This window comes from Colletotrichum fioriniae (genome assembly GCF_027942845.1).
Source record: "Colletotrichum fioriniae strain IMI 355084 chromosome Unknown scaffold_9, whole genome shotgun sequence".
Classification (NCBI taxonomy): domain Eukaryota; kingdom Fungi; phylum Ascomycota; class Sordariomycetes; order Glomerellales; family Glomerellaceae; genus Colletotrichum; species Colletotrichum fioriniae.
In genome coordinates this window covers 1,752,455-1,767,293 of record NW_027076845.1, presented here as the reverse complement: position 1 = coordinate 1,767,293, position 14,839 = coordinate 1,752,455, and the positions used below count along the sequence as shown (strand labels likewise).

Sequence of the window (14,839 nt, the reverse complement as noted above, 5' to 3'; positions counted from 1 at the left end):
GCGCATCGACGACCGCTCGGAATTATAGATAATGGCCATCGAAGAATGATGTTCGAAATCATATTGACCTAATTTTTAACTTCAAGAGTGATGTGAGATCGTGTAATCCGAGTACTAACTTTGAAAGCAAGCGTTCGCTAATTAATCTCTGATGGTAATATGCGTGATAAAGATCAAGGTCAATATGTGCTTGTGGAAGCCTATGTACGAGGCAACATTGCAGACATATTTCACTACGACACAACATGAAAGCAAGAGAATTTCAAGTATCGCTGAACATTAGCCCTCCGACAAGGCCAAGAACCAGAACTGAGAAGCAGAGGCAGGGACTGTTCCCCACGGAATTGGCACCGGTCTCAATCTGCGCAGTAGATACCGACGAGAATTGAGTTCCGAGCGGGCCATTGTGGCTCACGCTCGGCTTGGGCCATGCCTTCGGCATTGCTTAGATCCAACGGTCTCTTTGCACCGCATTCCTTGAGATAAGAGAGACGGGAGCACGTGGAAGGCCTGCTATGGTAGATAGGCGATAGGCAGTGTGCGGATACGACATGCCATCATGCCATGGATCAAACAAGATGAGATGCGTCGGTTCTCTTGAAACAAGAGAGGGTTCGAGAATAAGTGGCCGTGGGTCCCTAGCCACGCGCTCCCCTTGTTTTCTGACCCACGAGGAGCACGTCGAGGGTCATCCAAGTAAACACTGGGCGTACTGTAATCGTGAAGAGAAGAAGCACCACGAAATTTCCACTGTGAAATCGCAGCCAAAAGGGGGTAGAAATGCATAGCTTCTCTGAACTCTCACTGTGCCCCCCACTTTCATCCCGCCAAAGGTCCCAAAGCCAAGGGGTCTAGAGCTTGGGCCGTCCTTCAACTGTCATCCAATCAGAGCTTAGATCTCCGCGCGCAATGTAAACAAACGAAGCGGCCCCTCTCTCCAAAATATCCCCGTCGCGCTCTACGTACCGCAACCGCAGCCCGGAACCCCCATCCACTTCACTCTCGCCTGACATCATCAACCCTTCCTCCTCCAAACCAGGGACTCGCTGGCTCGACTTCTTCCGTCTCTTCGCTCTCCTCTCGATCATCACCGATATTCACGCATACGAAATTGACGATTCTCACTCGCAAACAGTCAACATGTCGTCGCCACCTCGCCGTCGTTCGGCCCGGTTGGCCAGCACCAACACGCCCAAGGTAAGCAAACAGGCTACGCTCTTTGACCGCTTCTGTAAACAAACGGCGCGGCGCCTAACTCACACAATTTTTTTTTTCTTTATCTATAGCCCAAGGCCAAATCCACCCTCGCCTCTGTTGCCGAACGCGATGATACTCCTCCTGCTCAAGAGGTCGCTGAGAGTCTGAATGCGCTCGTCGTCCCGAATCACGACCCCGCGACGCCCTCTTCTCACTCGAACCTCAAGGCCCCGTTGTCAGAAATGCACCCGAGCAAGGTTCACCCCACCGCAGCACCTCCCTCCGCTACCTGGCTCGGCTTCAGAGATATGGACCCATCCGACAAGAAGGCCGATCCTCAGGCGACGCCTTCCAAGACGCCATTCAAGTCCACGGGCGTCCCCGAGTCGCCCTTCACCTTCCGCGTCGCCCAGCCTACCGGAGACAATGGCTTGAGCAGCGATGCCCAGCAGATGATGAACGAGCTGCGTGAGGAGGCGGCCAGAATTAAGGCCGAACTGCTCGCCAAGCGCGAGCTGGAGAGAGAGGACGAAGAGATCAACGGCCGCAGGATTGCCAAGGCCAGAGGCAAGTCTGGCCGCTTCAGCGCTGTCCACATGGCCGAGTTCAAGAAGATGGACTCTATCGAAGGTCATCCTTCAGCGTTCCGAGCCCAGCCTGGCCGGGTCACTCCTCTCAAGAGCCTGAAGCGGACTCAGTCCAAGGCGAACCTGGACGATACGCCTACGCAACCCAAGTCTAGCCTGAAGCGATCGCCCTCCAAGGCTAACTTGGACGACACTCCGACGCAGCCCAAATCTATCCTGAAGCGATCTCAATCCAAGCCGAACGTTGACGATACGCCCACTCACCCGAAGTCGATCTTGAAGAAGCCGTCCAAGATCAACCTGGGCATCCCCGATACACCCTCGCAGCAGAAGTCTAGTCTCAAGCGCTCTCCGTCCAAGGCCAACCTGGATGACGCGGACTCCAACAGTTCCACAAAGTCGTCTCTTGGACCTCGACCCAAGTCTCGCATCTTTGCCAACATTGAACCGCCCTCGTCAGTCAAGCGTATGCGACAGCGCTTCGAGGATGATGCTACCACTGCTCGGCCAGTTTCTCGCGACGGTAGCTCCCTCCCGCGCCCCAAGTCAAGCGGAACAGATGCGCCTGCTGGCCTTCGATCTCAGCCCAGTCTGGCATCCCTCACGAGCCCCACTGCATCTTCCCTGGCTCGTGCTGCTGGTTCTAAGATGCCCTTGCCTGGCACTCTCACCAAGTCAGCCAGCAAGCCTGATTTGGGATCGCTCGTCAAGTCGCCCTCAAAGCCCGAGCTTGGAAGTCTCAGAAAGTCGCCCTCGAAGCCTGATCTGGGTGGCCTCACAAAGTCTGCCACCACCAACAACCTTGGTGCGCTGGAGAAGACGGCCGAGCTGAAACGCCGAATTGTGAGCCCCGGTCGCTTCGAAAGAGTCAAGTCGATTCTTCGTGGCGGAAAGGGAGTCTTGAACCAGACGAAGAGTGCTCTTCCCAAGCCCGCTGCTAGCATCTCCCAGACTCCTGCACCGCAGGCTGCAGAAAAGACAATTCCCGCCGTTCCATTCACGACTCCGCGAAGAAAGTTGTTTAAGAGAGTCGACTTCACTCCGGACACTAACCGAGCTGCTGATGTTCCGAATACCGTTGCACACCGAGCCTTTGCAAGCATGAGCCCTATCCGTAAGAATGGAGAGGTTGAGTACCCCAGCCTCGACGCCATGCTCGGAAACGGCAATGTTACCCAGCGAAAGAAGGGCGAGAATCTGTATCCCGAACTCAATATTGGAAGCCCGTCTGAGAAGGCGACCGAGAACGCCAGCGAGAGCATCAAGCCTCTGCCTCCGACTGTACCTGGCACATTCACTTTCCGCAGCGACCACACCATCCGATTCGGTAGCGCCTCTCCTACTGGTTTCGGTTCGACTGCTGGACAAGCCAGTGTCCGTCACGTGCGGGCCTCGCTTGACATGCCGGGCAGCTTCCCCACTGGCCACGAGTTCACCTCCAACAAGGAGAACAGATCTCCCATGCAGTTTCTGGCTGGAAAGCCCCACGGAATGACCAACAAGAAGCGGGCTCGAGCTCGTGAAGAGGAAGGAGACCTTGAGGTGGATTCTGGCGATAGGGCCGGCAAGAGGCGCAAGGCCGAGCATGTGCCCGAAGGCGATGCTCTCCTGGCCCCCAGACTGATGGGCGCTACCCCGGGCACTATCGGCAAGAAGCTACAGAGCCCTCGCGTTGCTCAATCGCCGAGCCCCACGAAGAAGCGTGGCGGTATGAGTCTCAGCCGACTCAACATGCTGGCGAAGCCAAAGGCTCGCAACTAAGGATGTTGACGGGAAACGCCCCTAGCAACATGGCTGATCGAAAGGCACACAACCACTTACATTGGCCTTGTTGGATTTGTATAATATGACGAAGATTGCGGACGTTTGGCGAACTGGACACGCTGCTGTCGATTGCATGGGATCTTCAGTAGTGCTGATTCAGAGGAAAGGATCACGACCGGCGTAACAAGGATGGCTTACGGATGGATTAGGCTGGACCAACGGCGGTTGCATGGAGGGGGGGCATATGGACTGGTCTTGGCGTTGTGTTTTGCTTTATTGTTGTACAATACCTACTCGGCGTTGGGATGAGGTTGTCTTTTTTTACTTTAGTTCTCGGCCGGTGGTTCTCTACCTTTGCTGGGCTTCAGGTCTATGAAAAGTTGCACTTCATTACGTACAGAGACATATTCCTTCAATGGTCTGCTCATGGGAAACCTAGCTTCAGTTTTGACATGGTGAAAAGGTCGATGAGCCAACGACACTTCCCTTCACACACCTACCCAGCCTGGCTCCGTCGCGAGCCTGTGTGAGAACTATGGGATGAGCAGGCGGTCTGTAAACCGGATCTAAACTCGACCAGGAGTTGGGATACGAGTCAAGCATGCATTTCTTCCATCGTCAAGAATGTCGAAAACGAGGCCAACGAACGAACAATAGCATGAGTCCGGAGAACTACTCCGGGGTCGAGTACAGGCTGGGTTGAGACGCCCGAGCGTACGAGCGATTCCCGTTCGCCGTCGTTGCGGGTGTAGTTCTCTCAACTCCCACACAGGGGATAACCTGGTTCTACCAAATGCCCGGGCATGCCGGCCCGTCCGGAGGTTTTGCATGACGTTCGTGCCGTCATGAACCCAAACAACCGGAGGTGCCACTTTGCGGCCCGTCACCCGAGCGATCTCTTCCGGTTCGTCCGCCTTGGAGGGGCAATCGCGACGAACCACAGGCCAGATGCGGACGTGTCGGGTGCGGGACTGGGCTCCGTCTACAAAGGGCGGCTTCATGCTTCCATGCCTCTTCTAGCCCGAGTCTTTTGCAGCATTTTGCTGGTGGTTGAGGTTCAGCGAACGCGAATTCTGCTCCCATGTCTGTGCCAGACTAGATCATAGGCCCGGCGAGGCGGTTGATTCGTTCAGTTAGGCAGTCCGTTGCGCGATTTGGCATATTGTATGTAAGCAATAGAGCTGTTGACGTGAGTGCTGTGACTGCCTTTTTGAATGCCCAGCAGCAGCCACATTCTGGTCCATTTTCGCGATCGTCTGGTACGAAACCTAGTGGACCAGCGCATACTCAAACCAGTCTTGGCATTCTGATCACAGGAAGCCCGTCATCCATAGAAAACCTCGAGGCTCTTGTCTCTTGTCGCCTTGCTGACGACGGCGTGTCTCCATCTCCAAACCTCCAAGGCCTCCAATATAGTCGTCCGAACTCGAAATCATAAAACGGTGTGAATCATGGACTGCTCTCTCGCATTCTCGTGGGCGGGGCGCCTGCCTCGCTTTCCCTCGCGTGGTTTCGTTCGAGAATGCGTGGAACGGACACTCACTCGGCTCCCGGGCCCTCTGCGAGTCCATCCCAACTGTCGTCCCTGTGACAAGACAGCATGAACCTCTCGGATGCAGGTTTGCGCTCGGTGGTAGCGGATCTGGCATACGCTTGTGGTGGCTACTCGCTCCTAATCGCTGCAGAATTAGAGTCTAGCTTTGGTATGCAGGCAGCTTATGGCATGCTTCTAGCAAGCCGTCTGGTGGTTAGATTTGCTGACAGCTTGTGAAGGCCATGTAGAAGAGCAAATCGTCATTGGCCTTCCGTAAGATGTGGTTAGTCGTCGTCCACTTTGAGTAGCTATAGAATGAAGAGCTCGCGGTGGGAGGCAAGCTCGCCATCCATCCATCAAAGCTGCTCCTCATGAAGTGAACTTTGGTGTGTGCCGCCAACCCGCCATGTCCGACGGCTTGTTCGACAATGCCTTTTCGGCAAGGACCAGCCGATCCTTCGAAATCGAGTTCACATCGAGTTCACATGTTGACCAATGCTTGGGAACCGGGCATGCTCACTAAGCCCAGAAGGATACGGCCAATATACACCAAACCATGATGCAAAAGTTTCAATGCCTTGAGTCGGGACTTTGGCTTTCCGCGCACTGAGCGTTCCCTCAAGAGATGTTTACGGTAGTACAGCAGAGGAGAGAGAAAGAGAAATTACGTGACTGGAAAGGGTGAGGCTGTTGTATTGTTCGCATAGCATCGAATGGTGTGAGGTAGCGAATCGTGATGGTTGAAAGTTGATACTTGATGAAAAAAGAACCAAGTTCTGCCAGTAACTCGGAAGGGAGCTGTCATTCTGGGGGACCACTCTGCTTTCGGGATAGCTACCGAACGTTGGGACCGAATTATAAGCAACAGCGGGTACCTTCCCGGGAAAGCGTCTCCTGGGCTTGCCCCTCCATGCCGACAGCTGATGACGCACACCCCACCTCACCTTACTAGTTTCAATGGTTGGTTGTCAAGGTAGGTTCAACCTCACTGCCCAAAGATAACTGCCACCCACTGCAGAGAAAGCTCTCCTCTCACACACACTCTCTCTCTCCGGTCCCGCAGGAACAATGCGGGGTTCGTCGCAGCAGAGAGCATGAAGTGAAAAGACCTCGCACCCACACAATGCATTACAAACGCAAACTGGACCGCCGGGCGATAGGTGAAGTAGCTTAGGTAGCTGTAGGCTGTAGCTTTACCTAGCTGTACGTAAGTACTTCCCTTTGCCGGGTAGCTTTACCACCTTTGGCATGCTATACGCCTAGCAGCACTTGTACACGGCACACCTAGCTTGCTGGGTGAGACCTTGGAGGGGTTCGCTCCTGCATCCCTGCTGGGCGTTCGGCGGTCCATGGTGGGGTAAAATTGGCATCATGATGAAGGAGGGACAAACGGTTTGGTCAATGGCAGGACGAGACGAAGGAAGGAGGGGGGTAGAGATGAATCCAAGCCAAGCCAAGCTCCCTCTCTCGTCCTCCTCCACTTCTCCGATCTGATCTCGAGTGGACTTAACTCGGTGTTTTTATTTATTTGACCTCCTCAGATGCCGCCCTCCCTCTTGATAGCCCCCAGGTCCTCTCTTTTTTCCTTTCTTCCAGGCATAGAATAATTCCAAGCTCTTCTTCTTCCGCCCCCCCCCTCATCATCTCTCGTCTTGCTTCGTAACGAACAGCATTATACCCCCCTTTCAACACCAATTGACACATAGTTGATACCCAAAAACAACAAAATAGCAACAATGGCCACCGCAGTCTTCCAAACCAAGGCGACCATCACCTCCTTCGGGGGCCAGCTCCTCAAGCTCTCCCATAAGTCAAACTCCACCGGCACCGACATGGCCGTGAACCTCTACCTACCCCCGCAGGCAACCACCCGCGCCGTCCCCGTCCTCTTCTACCTCTCGGGCCTGACCTGCACCCCGGACAACTGCACCGAAAAGGGCTTCTTCCAATCCCAGGCGTCCGCCCGTGGCCTCGCCGTCGTCTACCCCGACACCTCCCCGCGTGGCCTCGACCTCGCCGGCGAGCGCGATTCCTGGGATTTCGGCGAGGCGGCCTCCTTCTACGTCGACGCCACCCGCGAGCCCTTCCGCCAAAACTACAAAATGGAGACCTACATCACAAAGGAGCTCCCCGAGCTGCTCTTCCGCGAGTTCGCCGGCAAGCTCGACCGCTCCCGCGTCTCCATCACCGGCCACTCCATGGGCGGCCACGGCGCGCTGTCGCTCTACCTCCGCCACCCGGGCATGTACCGCTCCGTCAGCGCCTTCGCCCCCATCGCCAACCCGTCAAAGTGCCCTTGGGGCGAGAAGGCCTTCACGGGATACCTCGGCGACGACCGCGCCGAGTGGGCCAAGCACGACTCCACCGAGCTCGTCAAGAACTGGAGCTACGGTCCCTTGAACGCCCTCATTGATGTCGTAAGTTTCTTGAGCTCATCTCAAAACGACGCATATTAGGGAGTAGGCAACTAATACAAAGGACCTAGGGCCTCGGTGACAACTTTTACATCCAGAAGCAACTGCTGCCCGAGAACTTTGAAAAGGTTGTCAAGGAGAAGAACCTTCAGGGTCTGAGCCTGAGATACCACTACGTAAGTTGAACGCAATTCATTGTCATCTCAAAACCATTCAGACACTAACAAGCTCTTATCATTAGGGCTACGACCACTCCTACTTCTTCATGGCTTCTTTCGCCAAGGATCACGTAGACCACGCTGCTAAGCACCTGGGTCTCGGCTCCGCGTGACTCGAAGGTCGGACAAGACTGTAAACAAAGTAAACGATAACGTTGAAGTCGATGATCAGGGAGCACGTAGTGAGGGAGCGAAAGAAACCAAAGGCCAAGCCGAGTTGAAATACCAAAGATGTGGAGAGGACAGAGAGACGTTGCGTGCGCGCAGTCGGCATGTAGTTCTTCTTTTTAAGTAGGGTAGTAGGTTGCTGCTGAGATTCTTGAAATTTGAGAATAATAATCGACGTTTCATCCACCCCGTTCCAATCATGACCTTCGTGAAGAGAAAAACAAAAAACCCCCCAAAGCACCTATTCTCCTACCGCATGGAGTATCTTGCGCATGGCATGAGTGTGATAGAGCAGAAACGCCAGTGTCGGGTAATGAGAGAGAGAGAGAGAGAGAAAAAGAGCGCCGGCCGTGGTGGGAGTATATCTAGTAAGATGCAACCGAAGAAGTCAGGAAAAGCGCCTAGCTGACCCGTTTCTCCACCTCGGGACTCAAGCCCTCCTTTTCGAGCTTCGCCCGCATCTCGGCGTCCATCTCCTTGCGAATGCGGTTATAGGCCAGTTTCTCGAACCGGCTGAGGGCCTTCCACCAGTGCTGCCCCGCCTCGTGCTCACCAATGCGTTCCAACAGGTCGGCCGTCTTGAGGCGCACTTCGCGGTCCTTGTGGAAGAGGCCTAGTGCGACGTAGAACAGACCAGCATGTGACTCTGGCGCAACGCTCAACAACAAACAGATCTCGTCGTAAGAGTGGACATATTTGTGAAACGCTGCGTAGATTTCCTTGCTTTGCATCGGGTTGAGCCGTTGTGTACGTAGTCGGTCATGCATGTGGTGTAAGTCGAGTCCCTTCAAAGGCCTCACTGTGTAAAGCAGTGCGAGATCCTACGACGATTAGTTCAAATCTCTAGGAACAGCGACTGATTCCGCGGCTCCCTTACCTGAATAAAGCTGTAGTAGCTCCTTGTGTTTCTCCACCCTTCGATTCTCGTCACATTGCCCGCAAGCTCCTTGTGTTTCGATTGTTCATCAGGCCACACGTAGCCGTGCCCGTTCACGCCCACCGGGCCCATCTCCAGTTCGTCGCCGCCAATGTAAAGGGCACTTGCGCCGTACACACTTTCCTCAAATGCAGCTGCAATTCGCGTGAATTTGATAACCCAGTCTCGCCATTTGGCGCGTATTACTCTCTCACCGTGCCTTGCCGCAATACTTCGTAGGATATCTTGCATAAAAGCCGCGTCGCCTGTCAGATCACTTTCGGCCGCGACCTTGGAGGTGCCTCCGACAAGCCCAGCATATGATGGGTTTTGCTGTTGAAAGTAGACCATTCCCTCCGTGACCGGGGCTGAGTCGATCTTGCTACTGATCTTGACTCGACCTGTGGGCAAGTCGCACAAGACATCCCACCACTCGGGATGCAGTTCGAACGTTGGGTTGGTGACTCCAGCAATGAAGCCGGGAACATTGAGGAGATCATCAATTTTGGTCAAGTCGGTATAAGGGAATGCGTGTCGCGTGAAGCCCCTGAGCGTACCGCCGGATGCCAAGGCGCAAGCCGCCAAGACTGCCTCCGCAACCTCGCCTGATGGCATATTGTGCCCCAGGAAGATCACCCGCTTCTGCGTCAACAACGCATTGACCAATACAATGATGGGGTGCGTATGCGGGCCGTTTGTCGTCAATTGCGGATGCAGGGGGAACGGTTGTGGCGCCTTGCCTTGTGGCTCCGAAAACTTCTGGATCAGTTTGATCAAAGAAAAGTCGCCCACCGTTTCCGGCATGACGGCGACGGGGACTTTGATGGGAATTGGTATGCCCTTGTACATGACTCTGCTTTCAAACTCGTGCGTGTCCCTTGGAACCGAATACTGCGAAGCACCTTCGACGTGCGCTTTTGTTCCTGCTCTCGAAACGCCAGGCAGTTTTGGAGGGTCTCGACTTGCATCGAAAGGCTGGTCTGAGAGGTGTTCGCCGCGGTCCTCAGCTATCCGCATCTGAATCATTTGTTCAAACTTTTCCACGAACAGATCTTTGTTGTCACTGGCCAAAAGCAGATGCCTCTCAAGCAGGCTAAGCTTCGGCATGAGAGATAGGTCCATTGCGTTGACGGCATCGTAGAGCATCGCCAGCGTCTCGGGAACGGGCGCCTTGAAGTACTCATCCAAGGCAAGCAACAAAAGGGGCTGATATAAGTAAGCCGGCTGATCAAGCGAAGGGAGCGGGAAGCTAGCAAAATCTCACCTTGTATATATGCAGGAAGGGATGCCTCGTGCAGATTGCCATCGCCTTGACAACAGCACCTCTCTTGACCGTCTTATCCTGCTTTGTGTTGACCAAGTTCAGAACATAGATCAACGGCGGGCCTTCTCCGCCTTCGGGTTCGCCGTCGTCCGAATCTTCCTCGTCGTATTCGTCCAAGTCATCAAGGTCCCCCTCTTCCTCATCCAAGTCCGCGCCGTCATCTTCCTCATCGACGATGCCAGCAGCGCGATTGCGCAAACGCCTTCTTCTCTTCTTCCTGGCCTCTTTCGCCTTACGTTCCTCGTCCTCTTCCTCTTGGCTCGTGTCCTTGTGTAAGAAGAAAATGGTCCAGTCTTGATTCCGAACATGGGCTTGATCGGGCAACATGAGTTCTGCGAGCATGTGTTCGTCGCCGGTAATGGAAACAGGGTACTGGTGCTCCATTACCGGGCCACGATCTATATCGAACGAGGCCACCAAGATGTACTCGACATGGTTCTCGGTGGAACCTCGCGGGTATTGCGAGCGCAACTTGCGGGGAGGATGCGCATCCGGATTGTATCGCCTCGGGGCGGACAGCGACGAGTGTTGTGACGAGACGCCAGTGGACGGTGTCTTTGACTTTGAGCTCGGGTTCGAGGAGCGGTCCGTCTCGGCAATGGGAGGCGGCTGGGGAGATCGGGACGGGCGAGATGTGTTGGACATTGACGAAGGCGATCGCGAAGCTGGGAAACTGGAGAGTGAAGTGCGACGACTGGGCCAAGGGCCGTTGGGCGGTGGAGGGTACTGGGTCTGCGTGTTTGAATAGTTGCGCGTGAGGAACGGCAGCGCAGCTTGGGTTGAAGCCATGCTTGTGAGAGCAATGTTAAATTGCGGATTCGTTCAACAAGTCGGTAGTTGGGGGGTTCAAAGTGTTGCGCAGGCTGCCGGTAGCCACAGCCATCCAAATGCAGTCGAGAGGTCCGTTCGGGGAGGTGCAGCAAAAGTAGGTTTGTCTCCGATCGAGAAATGCGACGATGGTGGGAGCCCTTTGCTGACAATTACCCAGAAAGATTAACGGCTCGCGGCCAACGACATTCGATGGTGATGCTGCGACATTAACAAGGGCAATCAAGTGATTATCTGCCGGGTCGTCGTCGCTGGAATCGTACAATAGGTGATTGAAGGCCGGGCAAGTCCTTGAAGCCAAGTGCAAGTGGATGGGCCAGGATGCAAGATGCGAGATGGAGGGGGGGAAGGGCGGCGACAGAAGGGGAGATGGGTACGAAGTACGGAGTACGAGGGGAGGACGGAGTTGGCGAGGCGGTATAGTACGTAGTTGTATCCTTAGGTGCAAGGTAGTCCAGGAGCGGTATTCGTAAGGTGGTGTAGGTATGGCGGTAGGTAACCGTATTCAAGTCCAGGGTAGCGCGTGGAGGCGTTCTCAGACGATAGCCGAATGCGCTCTTCGAAACGTCAGATGCAGGCGAGTGACTGACATTTACCAGTCTTTGCCAACGAGCGGAAACAGGATGGCCCCTCGGGCACACGAGGGGGAGAGAGAGCAGGTATATCCTGTTGGGGACAGATGCAGAAAGCGTCAATGCGTGGAAGAGAAAATCACCGAGACATGATCTGCTTCGACGTTTGGTCTGGTCTTCTGGTCTCGTCGGTTCTTGTAGGCTTGCTCACAGGTGTTCTTGGTATCCTTGACCTCTTAAAGGTAGGTTTCCGTACGGAGTAGTGCGTACAGAAAGGTTTCTGGGAGTCCCAAACCAGGCAGGACTCCTGACAGGGGATAGTTGATAGTGCGGTGCTTCTTTTTCCTCTTTTTTAAAATTGTGCAATCCAATTCGATCCCCCACCGGCTCGAATAATGCTCAGCTAAGGCGCGCCGAAGCAAGGTACACACCTCTTGGTGCGAACCAAACAGGGTGTCGGATTGAGATGGAGGGGGGAGGTCTTGCAGTGTGCCCCTGGATGGATTGCCGCGACAAGGACCTCTGGTTGGTGCTCGCCGGACACTGGCGGCCCTCCGCGTGTCGCTCGGGGCTAGTTAAAGGTGACGAGTAGAGCAGGTCGTGGTTACGGATAGATTCAGATTCAGAAGTCTTCAGCGCGCGTACCTCGGAGGAGCCAGGCAAGCCAGGGCCAACTGATGGGCAATCGACCGACACACAGACGGGCAATCTGTCAGTCAAGTCAGACACTCAGCCCCGGGGGCAGACAAAGAGGGAAGAACAGACACGAGGCGGCCTTACGTTGCTGTTAGTGTGTGGTAGGCAGGTGGTTGACAGTGTGGGCTTTGGTAGGTTGGGATCCGTATCCGTGAGCCAAGTGGGCAGTGTCTGCGAGAGAAAGCGAGAAAGCGTTGGACGAATGCGTCGGGAGTAATGCTGATCACGGATTCTCAGTGTCCTCTTTTCCCTCCCAAAATCCCTCTCAAGTCCCCCTCCTTTTGCGGCTCGCCCACCACCTGGCATCGGTGACCACCCACCGACGAATGCCTTCCCTTGCTATGGAACTGGAAAGGCAGGGCCTTCTTTTCTCGGCAGCCCCCAAGGGCCCCCTTGGTCCCCTCCTTCCTCTTCCCCTTTCCACGTTCCTCCCCCGCCTTCCCTTGTCCTTTATGCTTTCCCCTTTTGAGAAAATGGTGGTCCGAGCTGTCGCTCTCAACCTAAATTTTGCTTAGCGCCCCAAGGGACCTTACATGAAACCCATGTGGCTGGAGAGAGGCAATTTGGCATCTAACGCAGGGAATTGTGGTCAAGCCACATGTCGACAGCCACACTTCCTTCCCCCTCCCCAAGGGATGAGGCTCTCCCCCCCTTCCCCCCGGGATTGCCATGCACGGACGGGAGGGTCATGCAAGGCTACGGTTGTCACGGAGAAGACGCCTCTGTTTACATTCATCTGTCACCCAAAGCCGCCTATTGTCTCTGCTCTGGATCAGACCTTTCCACAATTGAACTGCAACGCCATTTTAAAACCAACGCAGAACTATTCATCAATACACTCTATTCGATACTGGTACCGGAAACGCAGCACGCAATTTTAGCAATTGCTTTTCTTCTTTACATTGCCGTCCTCTACTCTTCTCTTCCACGCTCCCCGTCGTCTTTCGGCCCAATCTCCATATTTCTCATTGTTTACTTCGCTGCCAAGTGGGCGCGCGGCATCAAAGGTCCAGAGCAAGGCACTCCCTATTTCCCACCCACAGCTGCTCCGGCCCCGAATACCCTTTCGATATGGTAGGCTAGGGCCCATTTCACGCGCGGATCATCAAATCTCTTGGAAAGTCGCATGAATTTTGACCTAAAGAACCCACAACAGGCAATGCCCGTTGGCTACAAACCTTCCCCACTAGGGCCTCATGGCTCTCCTCGCAGTTCTCCATTCAGAAGACCAGAATCTCCAGCATCACCATCAGCAGTCCGACAGACCTCGACGACCCAAGTCACCCAAGTGACGCCTTTCGGGTCGCCCACCAAGGCATCCTACGCTACGAATAACGGACGCTTCGGCAACCCAACCACCCCAACAGACACGGCCGAGAGCAAGACGCCGCGAGTGCGAACACCAACAGCCGAAACCACCACCATGGCCTCGCCACAGCCTCTTCGGCCGGGTTTGAAGAAGACAATGAGCCACGGGAACGCCATATCGCATCTACAGCCTGCGCAAGTTAGACAGCTTCGAGAGGGCTTCGAGGTCTTGGATCGCGACAGTGATGGCGTCATCAATAGGGAAGATGTGGCCGACATGCTGAATCAGTTGGGTAAGATTGGAAAACTCAAGATGTCAACCAAGTTCCCTCGTTCTAACAGATCTCCCAGGCCTGCCGTCCAAACCCTCCGACGTGTCAAACTTTTTCCCGCCATCAACGCCGCAAACGATGACGATGGCTGCTTTCCTGAATTCCCTTGCCACGATGCTAGCTTCTTTATCACCACAATCTGAGTTGCTGTCTGCTTTCTCAGCGTTTGACGACGACGACAGCGGACAGATCGACCTCGCGGAGCTGCGGGATGCGCTTCTGCACACCGCGCCAGAGCCCGGCGAGCGACCGCTTACAGAGGCCGAGGTTGAAAAGGTAATTGAGGGATTCACCGGCAGACGAGCTTTCAATCGCAACATGCAAGGCGGTTTGGGAAATCGCCGTGAGGTGTTTAGATACCAGGACTTTGTCAACTCCATCATGGGTAGCAATACAACATCCGAAGCCGCATCAGCTGAGGGATCTGAGGATTGAGCTTATTTCAGGCAAGGTACGCGGCGCATAGGGGACTAATTGATGGTGACGACATGAGCGAATGGCACGTGGGGACAGTCCTCGCAGAGACGAGAGCACAAATACGTTGGAACGAGAACTGACGAACGAGTTTGGACATGACTGTACTTTATTCGCATCAAGCACATAGGAGCACGGTGGTAACAGGTATAATTTCGGCTGAGTTTCACAGCATGGCAGTTTGGGTTCCGTTTAGCGCCGAGTCCAGGGTAACAACGCGCTGCCGCAGGCATCTGATGTGACCACCCACAACATGAAAGTTGAGGAAATAAGACGTGTGACCGAGATCGGGTGGGCGTGGCTCCCCGAAGTTCGACCACATTATCCAAGCTCGCAAATCGAGACGCGATATGGGATTCTGGGTAATGGGAAAGGCTGGGAGACAAGCCCCCGTTGAACGGGCAGTGCATGCACGATGTATGACTCTGGCTTCGACCTGCATGCGTGAGAGACTTTGACGACCCGCTCGCTCCGCTATACTTCTGTAGCCCTTGACTTTGAGAGAGA

The 14,839-nt window shown here is 54.7% G+C and overlaps 4 protein-coding genes across 4 annotated transcripts; 3 read left to right on the top strand and 1 right to left on the bottom strand.

Moving 5' to 3' along the window:
• Positions 1 to 1,140: 1,140 nt before the first annotated feature.
• Positions 1,141 to 3,545, top strand: N0V96_007918 (uncharacterized protein; the record flags this gene model as incomplete). The annotated part of the gene is made up of 2 exons (XM_053194307.1): positions 1,141 to 1,197; positions 1,287 to 3,545. The coding sequence occupies 2 exons, from the start codon at positions 1,141 to 1,143 to the stop codon at positions 3,543 to 3,545; spliced, it is 2,316 nt and encodes a 771-aa protein (XP_053048157.1).
• A 3,273-nt stretch (positions 3,546 to 6,818) lies between these two features.
• Positions 6,819 to 7,827, top strand: N0V96_007917 (uncharacterized protein; the record flags this gene model as incomplete). Its single annotated transcript, XM_053194306.1, has 3 exons — positions 6,819 to 7,499; positions 7,568 to 7,672; positions 7,738 to 7,827. The coding sequence occupies 3 exons, from the start codon at positions 6,819 to 6,821 to the stop codon at positions 7,825 to 7,827; spliced, it is 876 nt and encodes a 291-aa protein (XP_053048156.1).
• A 456-nt stretch (positions 7,828 to 8,283) lies between these two features.
• Positions 8,284 to 10,911, bottom strand: N0V96_007916 (uncharacterized protein; the record flags this gene model as incomplete). Its single annotated transcript, XM_053194305.2, has 3 exons — positions 8,284 to 8,703; positions 8,760 to 10,004; positions 10,063 to 10,911. 3 exons carry the CDS (start codon positions 10,909 to 10,911, stop codon positions 8,284 to 8,286), a joined length of 2,514 nt encoding a protein of 837 aa, XP_053048155.1.
• Positions 10,912 to 13,377: 2,466 nt separating this feature from the next.
• Positions 13,378 to 14,293, top strand: N0V96_007915 (uncharacterized protein; the record flags this gene model as incomplete). Its single annotated transcript, XM_053194304.2, has 2 exons — positions 13,378 to 13,819; positions 13,878 to 14,293. 2 exons carry the CDS (start codon positions 13,378 to 13,380, stop codon positions 14,291 to 14,293), a joined length of 858 nt encoding a protein of 285 aa, XP_053048154.2.
• Positions 14,294 to 14,839: the final 546 nt, after the last annotated feature.